The 20,747-nt window shown below is 40.0% G+C and overlaps 1 protein-coding gene and 1 pseudogene across 2 annotated transcripts in view; both read right to left on the bottom strand.

Annotated features, from left to right (window-relative positions):
- The window catches only part of ENTPD1 (ectonucleoside triphosphate diphosphohydrolase 1), an 86,961-nt gene extending 66,479 nt beyond the window's left edge, over positions 1–20,482 (bottom strand). Inside the window, exon 1 of one of the 2 annotated variants that reach the window (XM_047073212.1) lies at positions 20,366–20,482. In XM_047073212.1, coding sequence (XP_046929168.1) covers positions 20,366–20,381 — 16 coding nt within the window. In that variant the 5' untranslated portion in view covers positions 20,382–20,482. The remainder of the gene's footprint in view (positions 1–20,365) is intronic. The other variant, XM_047073211.1, reaches the window with a different exon arrangement.
- Positions 17,451–18,129, bottom strand: LOC124507018 (60S ribosomal protein L10a-like; annotated as a pseudogene).
- Positions 20,483–20,747: the final 265 nt, after the last annotated feature.

Below are 20,747 nucleotides of genomic sequence, written 5' to 3'. Positions count from 1 at the left end.
GTCAAATGCCGTATGCAACTCAGAAGGCCATACAAGTACAGAACCTCCATATCCTGGGTCCACCAAGGCCTTGGAGTGACTGGGGAATGAAACTAGAATCCTCTTCCAGGCCTTCAAACCCCACAGTTAGTCCCACTGTCTGCACAAGACATCAGAGCTCACAGAAGTCCCCTTGTCTCTGAGGTTGGCCAGAGGAACAAGCTGCTAGTGAGTATCAGTGCTAGAAATGCTGGCAACAAGCAGCATAGGACACTTTTTTTTTTTTTGAGTTTTATTTTTTTATTTTTTTAATATGAAATTTATTATCAAATTGGTTTCCATACATCACCCAGTGCTCCTCCCAACACATAGGACACTTTTAATGCTCCTATAAAGCATGTGTATTCTGAGGAACTTACACTCCTGAGCAGCTGGGGCTACATCTGTAAATGTCACACATAATGAGCTGTTCCAAGAAAGATCCAGGAATACAAAAAGCTTGATTTCCTGGCTCCAGTGCCTCCCCTTGGAAACCTTCTCCTCTGAGGACAATTTGGCAAAAGGTCAAATTGGTAACTTGACCTTTACACACACACACACACACACACACACACACACACACACACACATATGCACAGAGAGAGAGAGAGAGAGAGAGAGAGAGAGAGAGAACAAGAAAATCACTTGGTTATATTAAGCATCCCATCACATTCCTCTCTCAGGAAGGCAGGATAGACAAAAAGAAAAAATAATTGACAAGGCACCTGTTTTTTTTACATAGATCTACTTCTTTCTAACTCTCTTGCAGGTTCTCTTGCTGTTCTATTACTTGGTAACCAATTGCCCCAGCTCCAAATCTGTTCCTCCTTTCCATAATCATAATATCTAGAAGTTGAGTTCCCAAGGCAACCACAAATATTTGTTATTCTTTCTGCCATGTGATTTTCCCTAAAAATAAACTCAGATATCTTTCCTACCATCAAAATGCCATGAAGAATGTTAATGGATATTGCTTTTTTATGCATACCTGTGAAATAAAGAAGGTGTAATGCTGCTTAGGCAAAATTTCCAGAAATACTGTGAAAGTCCTAAAGTGGAAGATAATATAAAAGCTGGGGTGTTAGATTGTTCTATCTTTAAAATGGAACAAGGCATGGGGGAAAGGATTAGAGCAAGCTGTTATACATATGTTCATGCACCCAAACAAGCAGAATTTTTTTCCTTTTTAGAAAGGAAATAGCTGAGTGCCTATTTGCTCTGAGGTCTCATACAGATTTCCTTCGAAATGTCCCCTTGATGTGCCAGCCAAGGACTCCCAGAGATCTCTATTTGAAGCCAACAGAACTGAAACCAATTAACAAACAAATTTGTTTTCTGTTCACATGTGTCTCTGGGGTGGGTGACCTTTCAGAAATCATGGATAAAGTCTCCATTTAAGGCTCCAACACAGTAATGACCCCACTACACAAATCATTGTGGCTTAAGGGGCTTCCAAATTAAAGGAGGTCTTGCAAATGGTAATGTCACAATGGCAATAGTGATAGAAAACTTTACATTTCAATTATCTCAACAACAGTTTGCAAACGCATTTATGTTCCCTCTCTTTTTGATCCTCAGAGAAACTCCCTAGGACACACACACACACACACACACACACACACAGAGTTCCATTTTACAAGTATGCAAAAGCTGAGGCTGAAGAGCAAGGACACTTGCCCCACCTATATGCTACTGGGTGTACAACTCAACCAAGTCTTCTACTTCCAGTCCCATGTCTTTTTATCCTGAATATTCTTTATGCCTCCACCTCACCATACCTACTATCATCCAAGAATCCTGAAACCAGTAGAATTTGTGATACAGAGGACCAGGAGTTAAACAGGCAGACTTAAAGAGTTCTTAGAGAAGCAATTCATAAATAGATAAAATAATGGAAAGACTGTGGGGGTGGGGCGGGAAGAAAAAACAAAGCTGAGATGAATTAATGCAGGATGCAGTCACTAACACAACAGGGAAAATTCTCTCTCCCTCCTTCATATCCTCTCTGCTCATGACTGTCCTAAGACCTCGGACTTCCCCCAAATGGCCCTATAATAACCCTTTCCTCCAATATTGGAAAGTCTCTTAAAATATTTGGCTAACCTTGATTGACCAAACGCAGGTTTCCAATTTTTCTTAGAACTACCATATTAGTACCAGTCATATTCATGTCACTATTTCTTTTGACACATGTTCTTTATACAACATGGTCTCTGAATCCTTTCCCATTCTGGACATACCCACCCACCCAGTTTGTCAACATCTCACTTCCAATGTGATGCAGAAAGGGAATGTACCACCCATAGTGATTTCCAGTTCTTTACTCAATGAATCAATTAAAAGTAAACAAATTTGCACTGAATCATGAGGGAACTTTTTGAGTGGTGGAAATACTCTATATATAGCTTGATGGGTCAAAAAGTGTTGTTGTAGGGATAAATGAGATAGTGAAAGTCAAGCACTTAGCATAGGTCTTGGCACAATGTAAGTCCTTTTATGAACCACTCCCTGCAAATCAATGCCTTCATTGCACTCTCTCTGAAGTATTATCTTCAGTTCAGAGCAATGTATTTTTTTAAGTTTATTTATTTATTTTGAGAGAGACAGAAACAGCATGAGCAGGGGAAGAGCAGAGAGAGAGAGGGAGAGAGAATCCCAAGCAGGTCCACATTGTCGGTGCAGAGTCCGATGCAGAGCTCAAACTCACGAACCACGAAATGATGACCTGAGCTGAAATCAAAAGTCAGACACTTAACCAGCTGAGTCACCCAGGCACCCCCAGAGCAGTGTATTTTGAGACAGACAATAAATTGGAGGGCAGAAGTTTCAAAGGAGAGACAGAAGCTCCTACTCACAAAAGTTCCATTAGCAATTTGTTCCTCTCTGTTTGCGCCTGTCCAGCTTTGCCCTACTCTGGTGAAGACACAATAGGTTTATCTCCTGAGGATCAACTCCACCTAATTCCTACAGTATATTGGGAATTTCTTCACCATAATGGGAGAGCATCTGAAAACCCATGTTGCTTCCATGCCTTGGGTCAAGTGTCCTGCAAAGAATTTAACCACCCCTTTGGGAGAATCTGGGCAAACCTCCTTAGGTAAATTCATCATAGAGTACATTAGAGTCTGGCCACCCAGTTCCTGGTCCTTGCTTCATTTCCACCTTAGGATTAGAGTCAGACCACAGATGTTGACCAAATTGGTAGGGGAGTGACCTTGTATGCTGGTTTCAGTCCACTACTTTCATGTAGGATCTGAATTCAGTTTCCAGTGACCTCAGACAGACATTTCTGCCCAATGACTTGGCAACAGACCAAGGATGTACTTCCCAGATGCCCCTGCAGCTGGACCCCCACCTTGGATCAAAGCCCTTGAATACACCCATGGTCTGGATCAAACATGACTTTATTTGTCTCCCTTGGACACAATGACCTGAGCTACCTACAGCAACTTCCTTTTACTCTCCCCATCTACAAAGAGCTTCAGGTACATGTCATATCTATGGATGTTCCATTTAGAACACTGACAATGAGATGAAAACATTACAAAGAGCAAACATATGAGCTCATAAAGCAAAGCAACCTATTGAAGATTTATACAGGGACAAATTTATTGAAGATGTATGGGGCAAATAGGCCTCAAAACTTTAATAGACCTAAAAACTTTACTAGTCACTGATATCTTATAATTTCATTCATTCATTCATTATGTACTCATTTATATATTCACGCTTGCACTGATTTGAATAACATTTGATTGTCTGGAATGTGCTTGGTACTGGATATATAAAGTATGAATAAAACTTTATAAGATATATAAGATATACATAAGTATGTATAAGATATATATAAGTATTAATAAGATATATAAAGTATGAATAATCCCTGCTCTTAAAGAACTGTAAGAATTAATGTTCAGAATGTCAATGTCATCGCCTTGATCTGTCAAATAAACGTTTTTATCCTTGGTATGCTCTGTTAAAAGACACAGATGTAATACACCTCAGTAGGTTATATAAGATAATTCCATTCAATCATATTAGCTATAATTAGCACAAAATGTAATGTGTGAGCTTCAATTCTCTAGGTAACAGCATTATCAGCCTTGAGCGTGGCATTTCTAGGACTGTATCACACCTTTGGCCTTCCTAGCTATATGGTATTGGCCTCACTTCCTCAGTTTTAAAACAGGAATAACAGCATTTCTCATGTCATAAGATTTTTGTAAAGGTCAAATGAGGTAATGGGTTCAATGTGCTTAACATGGTACCTGGAAAACTCCTGTTTACGTTGTATCTTCCTTTTCAAATTTGCATATGATAGTTTTTATTTATGTAGTTTACATTAACAAGATCTTTCCATTTTTTAATATCACCTTAGAACCTCCATTTGGGGTTAATATCTAAGGTCAAGAGCAATTGGCCTTATAAAGGAAATCCTAAGTAGTAAAAGCAATAACCAAGAAGGACAACATACTCATAGCCCTAATCAAAAGGAAGTAAGTAGAAGTAAGCAGCTCAGAGTCTCAGAAATTAAAATTTGTGAGACGCTTATCAAAACTATCACCTACTAGGAAAAGATGTTAGAGCATATGACACTCTGTTAAGTTAAAACTAAACCAACTGCAGGACACATGAATAAAGTGACAGGACCCCAGTCAAGGCTCAGGCTTTCAAAGCACATCTGGACTCTGTATTAAGTTTCAGACAACACACTTAAAGTGAGACCTTAACAGCCTAGAACTGATCTGAAGCTTCCCAAAAAACAAGTGTTAGCCAACTGGAACTTGACAAAACAGTGAAATACAGTAGGAAAGCTGAGGCCTCTTCAGCTGGGGAATGGCAGACACGGAGGAGTCATGACAACATCCTTTCAAATATCTGAGGGACTATCCCACGGAAAGGGATTTAGATCTGGTCCACCTCTATGCTCAGAGGGAAGTACTAGTGCAAATGGCAGAAGGAAGATGCAGGAAAGGAGAAACATTCAGTTAAATTTTAAAAAGAACAAATCTTTGTAACAGATCTATCTCATATAGTAAGAGAACTCTATCTGGCATTTAGGAAAAGTAAAGTATAGGAGGGCAAGCAGAGACTCTAGGACTCAACAGAGAATTCAGCTTGATCAAGACGCTGGACTGTGGATTTGGCTGGTTTCTGATAACTTTTTCAGACATCCCTGGTAAGAAAAATAAAGCAGTGATATACTTTCTAAGACATATTAACCATAAAATGAGGATAATAATAACATTGACCTGACAGAATTGTGTAAAGATAATAATAATATGTGGGAAAAGGCTTCAATGGGAAAGACTAAAATGAAAACAAATAAACAAGCCCAGAGGAAACAGAGGGGAAAATTTCAATTATTATCCTCACAGAGATGAGAAAAAAATTGCATCTGTGAGACCAAAAGAGTGTACAATTTTGTTTAAATAAACAATTAGAAAATAAAAACAAGTTTTTAGAATTTTAAACTACAATAACTGAAAAATGAACTTGACAAATGTCTTTGAAATTTTAAGAATAAAGTTGAGAAAATATCCTAGAAGGTAGAGCTGACTGCCAAAGAGGATGGGGAGAAAACACAAGAAATTAAAATTATTAATACAAGAGAGACAGCACCTGACTAATACACCTTCCAGAAAGAAAGATCAGAGAAAACCACGGAAAGAAAATTATCAAAGAAACCATATGAGAAAATTTCCCAGAACTAAAGGACCTGAGTTGCCAGATGGGAGGGGCTGAATGCCCAACACAATAGATGAAAGTAAACACACCCCAAAGTACATCACTATACATGTTTAGTACATAAGGGATAAAGAAAAAATCCTAAATGCTTCCTAGAAAACAGAGGGTGGGGTGGGAGGAACAAGTGGCATAAAAATAATTGGGAATAAGAATAGCATCAGACTTCAAAAATCCAAAAGACACAAAGGCCTCAACATTTTTAATCCAATGCACCTTTTCTCAGGAAGTACCAAAGGATGTGCTCCACCCAAATGAGGTAGTGAACCTAGGAAAAGGAAAAGATGTAGTACAAACGGAGAATCAAAATCAACAGTAGAAAGGTCAGGGGAAGAAGTCCAGGAAGACAACCATGCAGCAGTCTAGAAGAGCAATGAGCTTAGATGGGGATAGGACAACAGGTTCAGAGAGGAGGTTTTAAAAAAGAACAGACAAGAAAAGAAGGACAAAAAAGAAAAATTACTGACTATGTAGGAAAGTGTATCAAAGGGTTTGCAAAAAAGGATTACTAATAGAGAGACACTGAGAACTAAGCATATAAAGAAGTGAGAGGCCTTATTAATGTCAGTAAAAATAAAAAGTCCTATAGGAAAGAACATCTGAGACACAAACAATAATTAGTCATGCTAAAGGAAACATTGCATGTGGATTTAACCAAAACTTGTGACATCACGATGGTGTGGAGAAGGCAACCCTGCAGGAATGTAAGAAAGCAAACCACTCATGGGGCACCTGGGTGGCTGACTTTGGCTCAGGTCATGATCTCACAGTTTGTGGGTTCAAGCCCCACATTGGGCTCTGTGCTGACAGCTCAGAGCCTGGAGCCTGCTTCAGATTCTGTGTCTCCCTCTCTCTCTGGTCCTCCCCAACTCATACTCTGTCTCTCTGTCTCTCTCTCAAAAATAAACATTAAAAAAATTAAAAAAAAAAAAAAAAGAAAGGCACTCAGCTACCAAAATAAGCAACAGAAAGCACAAATACCAGAAGAGATTCTGAATCTCTTTTCTCAAATCCTTTCTCTTCCCATCCCTTTATTAACGTTGGTACTTATTAGGTATCATTCTTCATCCTCTTCTGTTTTCATTCTCTACCCTTTCCAAGGAGATTTATTCATGCCCATCCTTTCCAACTCCAACTCTCATTATCTCTGGATTTTGGACAGACCTCTCTAACTAAGCTCTAGACCCAAATTTCCAGCAATCAACATAGTATCTCTGCTTGATGTCTTATAACCATCTCGTGTTCAGCATGTGCCAGGATGAACTTGTTATCTCTCTCCTCCTCTGTCAAATCTACTCTCCTTCCCCACTTCCTAGCCTTATTTTATAAGCACTTACTGACCCAATCATTCAAATCTAAACTTGAGAATAAGTCTTGACATCTCTTTCTCCTTCTCTCCCAACAAACCACTTAGCTCTCTACTTCAGACTCTATAATTCAGAAAATTGTCTAAATCCAGCCCCTCCCATTCATTCCCCTACCCCCACACCCTGCACCATCAATGCCTTAGTGCAGGTCCCCATCACTTCTCACCTACTGGGCTACTGCAGAAACCCAATACAAGTCTCCCTCCATCGCTCACCAATCTTGGTTCATTCCCTAGACTGCTGCCAGAATGATTTCACAAAGCCAAGTCTGATGACCACCAAGAATCATGGTAGCATAAGTGAAAATACTTTGCCACACTCCCACATTTTTGTGAAAATCTACAACTATGCCTTAAAAGAAATGGGATTTTTTTCCCAAATGAAAAGCCGCTGTATTCGAATTAAGACATGACACTAATGGCCAGCATCATCTCTTCTGAGACATGGCAGCATAACCAGGCACAAGTAAGTAGAGGCCTTAGTTGGCCCTCCTAAACACCCATTAACTTAGAAAGAACAAACGCACATTACGGGAGAAGAGCAGCAGAGTGTGATGGGAGAGGCAAGGGTAACTCTTTGAGAAGCCCCGGGTTGGTTGTTTTGTCTCGCTTTGTTTTGTTTGTTTGAATTTGTTTTTGCCCCTGTGAATTGGCAGCCATGTGTCTACCATGAGTATAAAGAGATCTTAGAATTGATCTCCAAAAAAAAAGGCATTACTCAGGCAAGGCACTAAGCAGTGGAATAGCTGCTCACTCTTCAGTTCAACATAAATTTGCTGTCAGTAGGGAAGGGACAAGAGAAGAAAACAGGTCCTAAGAAGGGTCCTTCCTGGATGTCTTTATGCCTCTGGACAATAACATTGAGAGAATTCTGACAACTATAGACTGTCCTCTCAAACATGACTAAATAGTGACAGGACATTTGCCTTCCTTCCTGGATCTGAGTTAGCTTTTTTTGGCTAGAGGATTGAAATATCTTCCCACATGTAGAAGGGGATCTAGCACTTAGTGACTGCATTCTTCCAGGATCCAAAGGGAATTTGAGGGGGCCAAGGGGAGACTACGCATTCCAAATCATTTCTAACACTGGGCTAGGATGAATCTCCCCCAACACTTCCTTCAATTCTTTTTAGAACAAGGTGAAAAATACACACATTCATTTGCACACACATACAAAAGGAATCTTTTTTTTTTTAAGGGTAAGGCCTTAGACTAAATAAATTTTATAGTAAAGTAGAAAGAACGATGAAGGAAAAGCTTGCCTCTAAAATAGATATGATGCAAGAACGAGAGAGAAATCTTTCCTTGTTTATTTTTTAGTTAGATACAAGAGGATGTTGCTATGAGAAGAGAACAGACTAAGATAAAAGATCTCATGGTAACCAAAAACACTGCAGCTGAATGAAAAGTTTATATTGGAGATAATTAAGGAAAATTGCATCAGTGATGTAGAGCATATTGTAGGAAAACACTCTCAGAATACAAAGAAAAACCAATGAAGGAAAGGAAAGAGAAAGAAAGAGAGAGAGAAAGGTAGATGGTGTTCAGAGATTAGAGATCCAAATAATAGGTCCTGGAGGGAAAAAATGAACAAAGCAGGAACACTGATAGGAGTTATGCCAAGAGAAATCTTTCTTGCTCCTAAAGAAGTCCTGAATTTGGCAATCAAGGGGGTTTACCATATTCTAGGCAAAATCTGTGAAAGGAAGTCTGTACTCAGTTGTCTTGCTGTAAGAAGTATAAATGTCAGGACTAGAGAACAGAAGAACGTTAGGGCTGGAAAACAGCTGTCCTCAAACTTCTCTGCACCAGACACCTCAAGACAGTAGAATATTTCCAATTACAGGAGGGGATAAGGTGTCTATATTTAGACAAATTGTCACCCTCTTACCACACTGATGCCCTTTCTAAAAAATTACTTTGGTATGCTGACTAGAGCATTATGAAGAGAAACAAAATTAAGAACTCAAGGATGGGATTGAACGCATAATGAGAAAAGAACTATATTGAAACCAATTAAATCCATGGAGGGATGAGTATAATTATTAATATCCAAATAAAAAGGAAAAACCTATTAAATAAATGCCTAATATAGTTTTAGGTACTGGAATTTATAATATTATGAAATTAAATAATTAAAATAAGAAAGGAAGACCAAGGGAAGCAAAAGCTCTTAAATTCTTACCTTTCATAACACAGCCACAATTACTCTTGTTTTTACTTTGATATTAAGATAAACTTGGGGCGCCTGGGTGGCGCAGTCGGTTAAGCGTCCGACTTCAGCCAGGTCACGATCTCGCGGTCTGTGAGTTCGAGCCCCGCATCGGGCTCTGGGCTGATGGCTCAGAGCCTGGAGCCTGTTTCCGATTCTGTGTCTCCCTCTCTCTCTGCCCCTCCCCCGTTCATGCTCTGTCTCTCTCTGTCCCAAAAATAAATAAAAAAAAAAAAAAAAAAAAAAAAACATTGGAAGATAAACTTAAGCTCAGGAATGTTTTTATTTTCATTTAATATATCCACAGACAAAAATAAAAGTAAGATATCTGTTATCCATAGCTTTCTAGAAATATAGATAAAAATAAATAAGCAAAAGTGCAGAGTCCATATAGCAAAAAGCATAATATGAGAAAACATTCAACACCAGGGAGAATAAAACAAGAATGGTACATAAAATAAATGTGAACTAATATAAATTCCTCCATGAAAACTCCAGAGACTCAACTTGGATTTAAAAAGCCAATGGTTCATGGGGCGCCTGGGTGGCTCAGTCAGTTAAACGTCCAACTTTGGCTCAGATCATGATCTCACAGTTTGTGAGTTTGAGCCCTGCGTCAGGCTCTGTGCACAGCTTGGAGCCTGCTTTGGATCCTGTGCCTCATTCTCTCTCTGTCCCTCCCCCACTTGTGCTCTCTCTCTCTCTCTCTCTGCCTCTCAAAAATAAATACATGTAAAAAAGTTTTTTTTAAAAAAGCCAATGGTTCATAAAGGATACATGGAGAATAAAATGAAAATTCCAGCTGGCTTCTTCGCAGAAATTGACAAGCTGATCCTAAAATTCATATGGAAATTCAAGGGACCCCAAAGAGTAAAAACAATCTTGAAAAAAAGAACTGACTCTGATTTTTAAACTTACTACAAAGTTATAGTAATCAAGACAGGGTGGAACTGACACAGAGATAGACATACAGATCAACAGAATAGAGCTGAGAGTCCTCACATTTACAGTCAATTGCTTTTCAACAAGGCTGCCAAGAAAATTCACTGGGGAAGAGAATAATCTTTCCAATAAATAGTGCTGGGACAACTGGATATTCACATGAAGTTGGGCCTCCACCTCATACCACCTCCAAAAATTATTCAAAATGGATCAAAGACCTAAATGTGAGAGCTAAAACCAGAAAATCGTTCAAACAAAACATAAGTGCAAATGTTCATGACTATGGATTAGACAAAGGTTCCTACTCCAAAGAAGATCTACAAATACCCATTAAACACACAAACAGATGCTCAGAATCATTAGCCATCAAGGAAATGCAAATCAAAGCCACGAGACACCACTTCACGCTCAATATGATGGCTATAATCAAAGATCAATAAAAAAAATAAAAAGGGCTAGGTAAGGATGGAGAGAGACTGCAACCATCACACACTGCTGGTGGGAATGTAAAATGATGCAGCTACTTTGGAAAACAGTCTGGCAGTTCCTCAAATGGTTAAGCATAGACATATGACCCACTTCTTGGTATATATCCAAGAGAAATTAAGAACATAGATCCACACAAAAACTAGTCCATGAATGCTCAGAGCAGCATTATTCATAATGATAAAAGGTAGACACACCTCAAATATCCACTAAGTGATGAATGGATAAAATGTGGTTTATCCATACAGTGGAATATATGATAGGAAATGTTCAGAAGAGGCAAAACTTTAGCAGAAAGGACGCTGGTGTTTGCCAAAGGCTGTGGGGGGAAGAAACGGTATGTGGAGATGGAATGGAAGCGACTAATGGGTACAGAGTTTCTTTCTGGGGTGATAAAATGTTCCAAAATTGATTGTAGCGATGACTACACAATTCTGTGAACGTAGTAAAAAAACACCGAAAAGTGGATGTTAAGTGGGTGAATTACGTGGTATGTGAATTATATCTCAAAATAATAGTAAGATCAACAACTATGAGTTCAAATCTCAACTTCAACACGGACCAATGGAGAGACTTTTGCTAACTCACTTCTTCAGTCTCTCGTTTGTAAGACAGGGACAGTAAACAGTACTGACCTCCAAAACTTGTTTGAGAACTGAGTTAACAGCTGTAAGGTGACTAGAACAGCAGGTGCACACACGGAACATGTAGGTTAACTAACTAAAGTCACCACCACTTCCACGCATTAAAAACTTACTGTATTCGTTTCCTACGGCTGCCATAAGAAATTATCACCAACTTGGTGGCTTAAAGCAAAATACACATTTACTCTCTCACAGTTTCACAGGTCCAAAGTCTGAAATCAGCTTCATTGGGCTGAAATCAGGGTGTTGGCAGAGCCGTTCTTCCTTTTCCATCTTCTAAACTCCATTCCATGCGTTTCTTGGCTAGTGGCCCTCTCCCCCACATTCAAAGCCAGAGGCACAGCATCTTGCTTCAGTGGTTACATTGCCTTCTGTGACAAATCCCCCACTCCCTCCCTCTTATAAGGATATTGGTTGCATTTAGGGCCCGCCTGGCTAATCCGGGATCCTCTCCCCAGTTAAAGATCCTTAATTTAATCACATCTGTGAAGACTCTTTTTCAATAGGACATGCATGAATTCTAAAGATTAGGAGCTATAACCTTTGCAGCCTACCTCAGTTACTATATTGACCAAAAAAGAAGAAAAAGAAAGTAAATCTATGGGGAAAAGCTCTATTTCTATGAAAAAATCTATTTCTCAACTCACCAAAAGCAATAAAAAGAAAACACAGGGGCTCCTGGGTGACTCAGTCAGTGAAGCATCTGACTCGATTTCGGCTCAGGTCATGATCTCATGGTTCGTGGGATCGAGCCCCACAATGACAGCAGGCTCCACAATTGTGACAGGCTCCACAATGACAGCAGGATTCTCTCTCTCCCTCTCTCTCTCTCTCTCTCTCTCTGCCCCTCCCGTGCACTCTCTCTGTCTCTCCAAATAAATTAATTTAAAAAAATATTTAAAAGAAGACATTAAGCGGGGCGCCTGGGTGGCGCAGTCGGTTAAGCGTCCGACTTCAGCTCAGGTCACGATCTCGCGGTCCGTGAGTTCGAGCCCCGCGTTGGGCTCTGGGCTGATGGCTCAGAGCCTGGAGCCTGTTTCCCATTCTGTGTCTCCCTCTCTCTCTGCCCCGCCCCTGTTCATGCTCTGTCTCTCTCTGTCCCAAAAATAAATAAAAAACGTTGAAAAAAAAAAAAAGAAGACATTAAGCAAAAGATGGTACCAGCAACGTTTTTACATAGCTGAAATTAGAAAATATGAGTACTGCACTATTAATTTCTGTTAACTAACCCTGTTCACTGGAAACAAGGGTTGTTCGGGTCCTATCTACTCTGTCTTTTGAGCACAAAGCCTAAAAAATTATTTTACTGATGACGCATCACTTCAGATGTCTTTTTGTGCATGTGTCTGAGTCTTTATCCACTTAAGCAATACTGTTTCAGTTTTATGGTTCAGTGATTCTGACCCCACCTCTTAAATCCTGCCAAACAGTCCCACATCCTGGCTCTGGCCTCCTGGAACCTGCCATGGTTACATGAAACAGAGAGGCCGGGTAATTCTCACTCACAGCCACTGTATACTTAGCCATACGAGGCTCAGCTGCTTCAGATGTCACCTGAGAACTTCCTCTCACCTTCTTGTCTCTTTCCCAACACTGAATTACTCCTTCTCTGCATCTTCTTGACCTTCCCTCCGTACTCCCAACTTTCCATCATGCCCCTACTTTTCTAACAAGCCACAATAAAAATGACTCAGGTCGCATTTCCCCACCAGAACTGAAAATAATGGATATTGACTATCATTTCACATAGGAGAAAATTATGCTTGGGGAGGGGTTACCATATGATTGAAATGACTGGATAGATTTTTAAATACCCACTCTTATGTCTTAAAAACAGAATATATCTCCTTTATAAGCATTCACAAAAAATTCACTACATGCTTAAGTACAAAGAAACCTCAGAAATTATAAAGCCATATTCTCTATCCATTGTGAAATAAAATGAAATTTTAATTAAAATTAATAGTTTAAACAAAAATAACAATCACTTGGAACTTAAAAAATATATATTATTCTGGGTTAAAGAGACCATAAAAATGCAGTTTCAAACTATTTTGAAAACCACAGCACCACTGATAAAAGTGTATTGGATCTATTTACAGCTATAAGTCTTTGTACAAAAAAAACACTAAGGGAAGACTCAGAAAAACTGTTGTGAATATGGCAGAAAAACTTGAATATCTTTATTTGATGAAGAGCTCACATAAATTAAATTGAAAACATAAAATCCAAATAAGTAATAAAAGGGCAAAGGATATAAACAGTATACAAAAGAAGAAGGACATTATGTCAAAAAACACTGAATTTACTGGTAATTAAAGAAATACTAATTCGGGGTGCCTGGGTGGCTCAGTAGGTTGAGCGTCCTACTCTTGATTTTGGCTCAGGTCACAATCTGACAGTTTCATGAGTTTGAGCCCGACATTGGGCTCTGCATTGCCAGTGCAGAGCTTGCTTGGGACTCTCTCTCTCTGTCCCTCCCCTGCTCATGCTCTCTCTGTCTCTCTCAAAATTAATTACAAAATTTAAAAAACACAAATTAAAACAACATAAAAGTAGATAAGATTATTTTTTAAAAAAACACCAAAGCTGTCAGGGATGCAACAAAACAGGAGCTGCTTGTGGAAGCGTGAAATGTCCACCCTTACGGAAAGCAACTTGGCAACAGTAATCAAGAACTTTAAAAACTATTTACAAGTTTTAATCTGGTATTTCTACTTCTGGGACTCTATCTATCCTAGCATGCAACCCTACGTATGGAAAAACTTTATGCATAAAGACGTTTATTGGAAATGGTAACAACCTAAATGTTCAATAACAGGAGAATTATTAAATTATAGGACCATAAAAATTATGATAACAGAGCGAGGCTAAGATAGAAATGTTCGTGCTTCACTGCTATGCTAAAATACAGGCTTTAAAACTGTATGTACAGCTTAACAATCATAATGCCATCTCATAATTTTTCAAGATCCTAGCCAAGAAAATGCAAAAAGAGAAACAACACAGGCATAGTAAAAGGAACTGCAAGGAAATACACCAAGATATTGTTGGGAATGATTGTTTTTCTTTTCTCCCCTAATCTATATTTTCATGTTTTCTTTCACGGGCATGTGCCATATTACTTACACTCTCACGGTCATAAAGAATTGTCCACATCCCTTCTATGAATCAAAAGGAAACACTTCTTTATGAAGGACATGTACTGCCATTGTTCCTGGGTCTCTAAAGTCATGTTGCTATTCTAGCACAAACACAACAGGATGGAAGCATGTTACACAAACACTCCTCTGCCTTCTTTTCTCCAACAGCTTCTTTTTTCCTCATAATTCCCTCAATTTTCCAAACTAAAGAAATTCCACTGGTCCTCTCTGCACCCACTTCCCCCCTTTGCACCTAGAATCATTCCCACCTCACTTTTGCAGAGTGGGTACAATGCCCCAGGCACACTATTCCCAGTCTCAGAGCCCTGAGTTCCTGCTACCCCTACTCCATGGTACTCCAAACATCCAGAAAAGGGTTCTAGAGACAATACTTCTCCAGTACTTCTCAGGTTGGAGGCAGGGAATAAAAGCAGGGAGACTTGGAGCCATGGAGAAAAAGTGGGAGATATTTAGAAACTCCGACACAGGGCCTTTTTAGTAATAATAGTTTGTGTGCAATAAATTCAGACTTCTTTCTTGTATGGCAAATTAGAGGTTAGCTTCCTGTTCTAGGCCATGTATTGAATAAACGAATAAACCCTTCATTTATTGAAGAAATAAATGGCCCCTGGCTGAATGAACGAACGAACGAATGATTGAATGACATTTCCCATGATCCTGCAATGACATAGGTAATCTGTGACTCAAAGTCTCCTCTGGCAAAGGAAACAAAAACAAAATCAAACTATTGACATTACACCAAAATAAAAAGCTTTTGTACAACAAAGGAAACCATCAAGAAAACAAAAAGGCAACCTACTGAATGGGAGAAGATGTTTGCAAATGACACATCTGACAAGGGGTTAATATCCAAAATATATAAAGAATTTATACAACTCAACACCAAAACAAACAAACAAACAAACAAACCAAATAATCCAATTGAAAAATGGACAGAAGACATGAATAGACATTTTTTCAAGAAAGACATACAGATTGCCAACAGATACATGAAAAGATGCTCAACATCACTCATCATCAGAGAAATGCAAATCACACCACAATGAGATATCACCTCACACCTGTCAGATTAGCTAAAATCAAAAACATACGAAATAATAAGTGTTGGTGAGGATGTGGGGAAAAATGAATCCTCATGCACTGTTGGTGGGAATGCAAGCTGGTGCAGCCACTGTGGAAAACAGTATGGAGCTTCCACAAAAAATAAAAATAGAACTACCATATCATCTAGTAATTCCACTACTGGGTATTTACCCAAGGAAAATGAAAACACTAATTTTAAAAGTATGTGCACCAGGGACACCTGGGTGGCTCACTCAGTTGAGTGTCCAACTCTTGATTTTGGCTCAGGTCATAATCTCAAGGTTCGTGAGTTTGAGCCCGGCATTGTGCTCCGTGCTGACAGTGCAGAGCCTACTAGGGATTCTCCCTCTCCCTCTCTCTGCTCTTCCATCTCTCCCTCTCCTTCTCCCTCTCTCTCTCTCTCAAAAATAAATAAACTTTAAAAAATATATATGCACCCTTATGTTTATTGCAGCATTATTTACAAGAGCCAAGACATGGAAGCAACCCAAGCATCCATCAATAGATGAATGAATAAAGAAGAGATGGTAGGGGCACCTGGCTGGCTCAGTCAGTGGAACACACAACTCTTGATCTCAGGGTTGTGAGTTCAAGACCCATGTTGGACATGGAGCTTACTTAAAAAAATGAAATAAAGAAAGAAGAGGCATTATATATATTCAAGGAATATTAATCAGCCATAAAAAGAATAAAGACTGAAATCTTGCCATTTGCAACAACATAGATGGATCTAGAGGGTATAATGCTAAGCGAAATAAGTCAGTCAGAGAAAAACAAATACCATAGGATTTCATTCATGTGGATTTTAAGAAACAAAACAAAGAGGAAAAAACAAAAATAGACTCTTAAATTCAGAGAACAAACTGGTAGTTGCCAGAGTGGGGGATGAACTAGGTAAAGGGGATTAAGAGTACATTTATCATCATGAGCACCAAGTAATGTATAGAATTGTTGAATCAATAAAACTAATATAACTAATACAAACTAATATAACACCACATGTTAATTACACTTGAATAAAATAAATGTCCCCTCTTCCTATACTATCTCTGGGCCCTTGGCCAAGTGACTTCCCTCCTCAGCTATGAGATGCAGAAACCGATATCACAGGTTTGTTGTGAAGATTCTATGACACAATGCATATAAAAATTACAGTGCCTGGTACATAGAAATCAATGTTAGCTCTTATTATTAACACTTCACAGAGTCTGGTTTCAGTTAGAGTTGGTTGTATATATGTCTGTCTTCCTTCACTAGACTGTGAGCAAACTGTTTACATCTCACCCATCTGGCATGGGGACTTATAAATGGTAGACACACAATAATATTTGTCAAATTGCTTTGAAGGTATGCCAGGAAGAGGAAAGGGAGGGTGCTGGAAACAAGTTTAACGTACTTTATGATTTTACTCAGGGCCAACCTCTGTAGTGTATGTTTTTCTTCTATTACCAGAACACATTGTCTCGGACTATAAGGTTGCTATTAAATGGGGCTGGGGAGGCACTATTTCTGGAACCAGATGCTCTGTTCAGAGATAGTGAGGTTGTGCTATGAGGCATCTGAAATCTCCAGTTTGGCCCCTGGCTGAATGGGGAGTGGGGGCTAAACTGTCAGAGCTGGACTGGCCAACCTGGGTACCCTGGCATGGGGCCACATCAGCTCTGATGATCAGCCTCCTAGAAGGGATGCATCTTGTTTCTCGGCGTATTCACTTAGGGGGGTATCTTAATAGAGTGAATAAAAGAGCGGTATGTACCAGCGGGAACTCTACTGAAAACTCATAGGTCCCCTTTTATTTCTCATTTATTTTTTTATTTACTTACTTATTTTGGCAGCACTAGGGTTTATTAAACTGTGCCTTAGTACAGGTACTGGGGCTTGCCCATGGTATTCTTGAAGTATCAAAGCTAGGAGGTTCTGCCAATTCTTCTTGAGCAATGACACCAGGAAATTGACAGCTAAGTGGATGTTGTTCACAAGCTCATCATCTGTCGTCTTCATGTGGCCAACTTCACTTCATCTACTTTGACCACTATGTTCTCATTGTAGGCCAGCAAGGAAGGGAACTTGCCAGGCTTAGTCAGGCCTGGACCCAGGATTTGTGGGATCTGCTTGCTCAGAGATTCTGAAGCAAAAAAGGCATTATACTTCTTGGCCAGCTTCTTGACTAATTTTTTATTCTTGTTGAGTTTCTTCAATGCCTCAATGTCCATGTGGGGAATAACCATAGCCTTGGCCTCATTACAGTGCTGCTGGTCCCCTAAAACACATACAGAGAACGTGGGGCAGGGAGTGGACGTAAGCCTGATGTTGCCTAAGAAGAATTTGTCCTTCAGAGGGTTATAGTTCTTCAAGCTGACCTGCAGCTCCACCATCTCCCAAAACTCCTGGTGCTTGGGCTGGCTGGTTCCTGGGCAGGACTTCCCGCACCGCCTAATACAGGGTGTCACGGGAGACTTTGTTGCTCATGGTGCCACACACCACAATAATCAGAAAAGAGTCATAGGGTCCCCTTTTAAACTAGCCTTCTGATTCTTGGATAAACATCAGCTAAAAAAATAATAGTTTGCTAAATATTTGTTGAGTTCCTATTATGTGCTAAACATTGTACTAGACACTGCCAATCCAAAGGTGAATAAAGAAATTATAATCAGGGTAAGGGGGAGGAAATGCAGAGGACAGCAATGTGGATGAGTATCATGAGCACCAGCTTAGGCGTAAGCAGTGGAGGTGTAGAAACATCCAAGTCAGGGGTTAACCTAAGGCTCAAGGGAAGGAGAAGGCATGAAGTGGCAGTTGGTAACCAAGATAAAGCTTGAAAGAATGATTGCAACAGCTCACATTTACTGAACACATACTCTATATGTCAGATCCTATTCTGAGAATTTTGCATAAATTCCTCAATTAGTCTTTATAATAACACTATGAGGTAGATATTATTATTCTCTTCATTTTATAGATGAAGAAACCAAGGCACTCAGTTAGTAAATGGTGGAGCTGGGATTCAAATCTAGGCAGTGGGGCTCCAGACTGAAGGGGAAGGAGAAGGCCAGAGAGGCCTTCAAGGCAGAAGCAAGTGCCATGTAACAGTCTGAGAGGGCGGAAAGGAACAAGGTCACTTGGGGAACTGAAAGTGGCTGGGGGTGGGGACCGAAGTTCAGAGATGACTGGGCTCACTCTGCAGGTTAGAAGGGAAACCAGAGGGAGGGTATTTCTGGTCTGGACTTGGAAAAACTAGCTGTGTGATTACTGTCACATAACCCCTCCTGGTCCCACTCTCTTCCTTTTGTAAAAGGGTAAAACTAACAATACCTGGGGTAGAGAATGGCCCATAGAGCCATAGAGAATAGCCATGAGCACCAAGTGAGAAAATGTATGTGAATTGATAGCAAAGCACAGATTCCTTCTCAGACTTGAGATTTCATCAGTATCATTTCTCCCAGTAGCTCAAAGCTCTGCAGACTCCGAATCAACCACATGTGGCCGTAGTAGCCAGAGCCGGTGTAACAGTGAGAGTATAGAAAAAAAGCCTATAGACCCTGAGTCCAACGACCTGTATCTAAATTCACCATTCACTAACAGTGTGATCCCAAGGCAAGCAACACTCTCATTATATCACCACCATGTGGAAAATGGGAATGATAATGATAGCACTCACCTCTTAAGTTGATGTGAGGAATAAATAATACAGGTAATGTGTTTAGAATAGCTCCCGGCGCAGAGTAAAGACTTAGTAAACGTTAATAGCTTTTATCACTATCATTAAGAACCCGTTGACTACTCATCCCATTGCTCTGCATTCTATGTGATAAAAACGTGTGGGGCTATCAGAAATTAGAGATGAAGAAGAAGGTTTGCAACCCTACACAACCACACTGCTGTGGAGACTCTCCCTGACTCCCATGGGCTGGCAAGCAGCTGGCTCTCCATCGTGGCAGAAAATGCCCAAAAGAGGTAAAAGACAGAGAGTGCACACCATCTGTGCAAACTAGGCTGCTCTTACAGTTTTTAGACAAAATCTAAATATAGTCACCCAGATATGCCTTGCTTTTTTAAGATAAAACTGTTCACCCCTCCACCCCTTCACTCCACCCCCACCCAGACACACACCATACATATACACACATCCCAAGAAGCGGTTCGTCTTTTTTAAGACATACTGTGAGGTCCTGTTGTGACAGCCTCTTGCCACATTAACTTCTCTATCTAACTCCTGGCAGAGAACCCTTGGCTAATTTAACAACAGGAAAGCACGCAGGAAACTTGAGAACAAAACAAATCTCCTACACACAGAGCCCAGCATCTTCAAGCAAACTCGCTGAGGTACAGACCCGAAGCAAGATGACTCTGGACTATAAATGAGGCCGCTGCTTCTTAAAACCGCAAAGGGATGGAAGGAGTCATTTGCCGCTAAAACACTAGAGCTGAATGCAAATTGATCATGAATATTCATGAGCCCCTCCAGCTTACTCAAGAGCCACCCTTCACTAAAACCCCGGGGCTTTGCTTCCTAAAAAGTTTCCCAAAGTTCTTTCTCTGCCTCCTCTCTGAAGGAGAGGGTGGGAAAGTTCATTTGGGGATTTATGCCTCTTGCTCTTTCAAGTACTTGCTTTTGGTCTGGGTTTTTGGGGGTTTTTTCCTTCTTTTTTTTTTTTTTTCCTTTGGTTTGTTCTTAAGGATTCAGATCAAATCAATTTGCTCTTACCCTTTCTATCTTCCATAATTGGCAGCTTTTGTTTTCTTCCTCTTTGCTCTTTATTTTTTTCAGCTTCTGCTTGCTGTGGTCGGTCTCAGTGAGAGAGGTACTCAAGGAACCGAGATATAACAGACCCTCGGGCTTGTGGGAGGGGCTAAATTAGCCGGCCCCGTTTCGGAAGGAACCTCAAACCCTATGTCTCTTTCATTGACTGGAAAGAATGGATTGGCTGAGTCCCGCTGCTCATTTCCCTAAAGCACACGAAGATTTGACCGGGTTGGGGTTGTCATTTTTCGTATTCTTAAAGCTATGTATGTTCAAGTATCTCGCTCTCCCTCTCATTTTGTTACAGAAATCCATTTTTTTCTCTCGAGAAATGTTATCTTGGCTG

This window comes from Lynx rufus, unplaced genomic scaffold (assembly GCF_022079265.1).
Source record: "Lynx rufus isolate CCGP_SWC_20201006 ecotype Redwood Valley unplaced genomic scaffold, mLynRuf1.p SCAF_11, whole genome shotgun sequence".
Lineage (NCBI taxonomy): Eukaryota > Metazoa > Chordata > Mammalia > Carnivora > Felidae > Lynx > Lynx rufus.
Note: the sequence above shows the minus strand (reverse complement) of the source record. Positions and strands in the feature narration are given on the sequence as shown.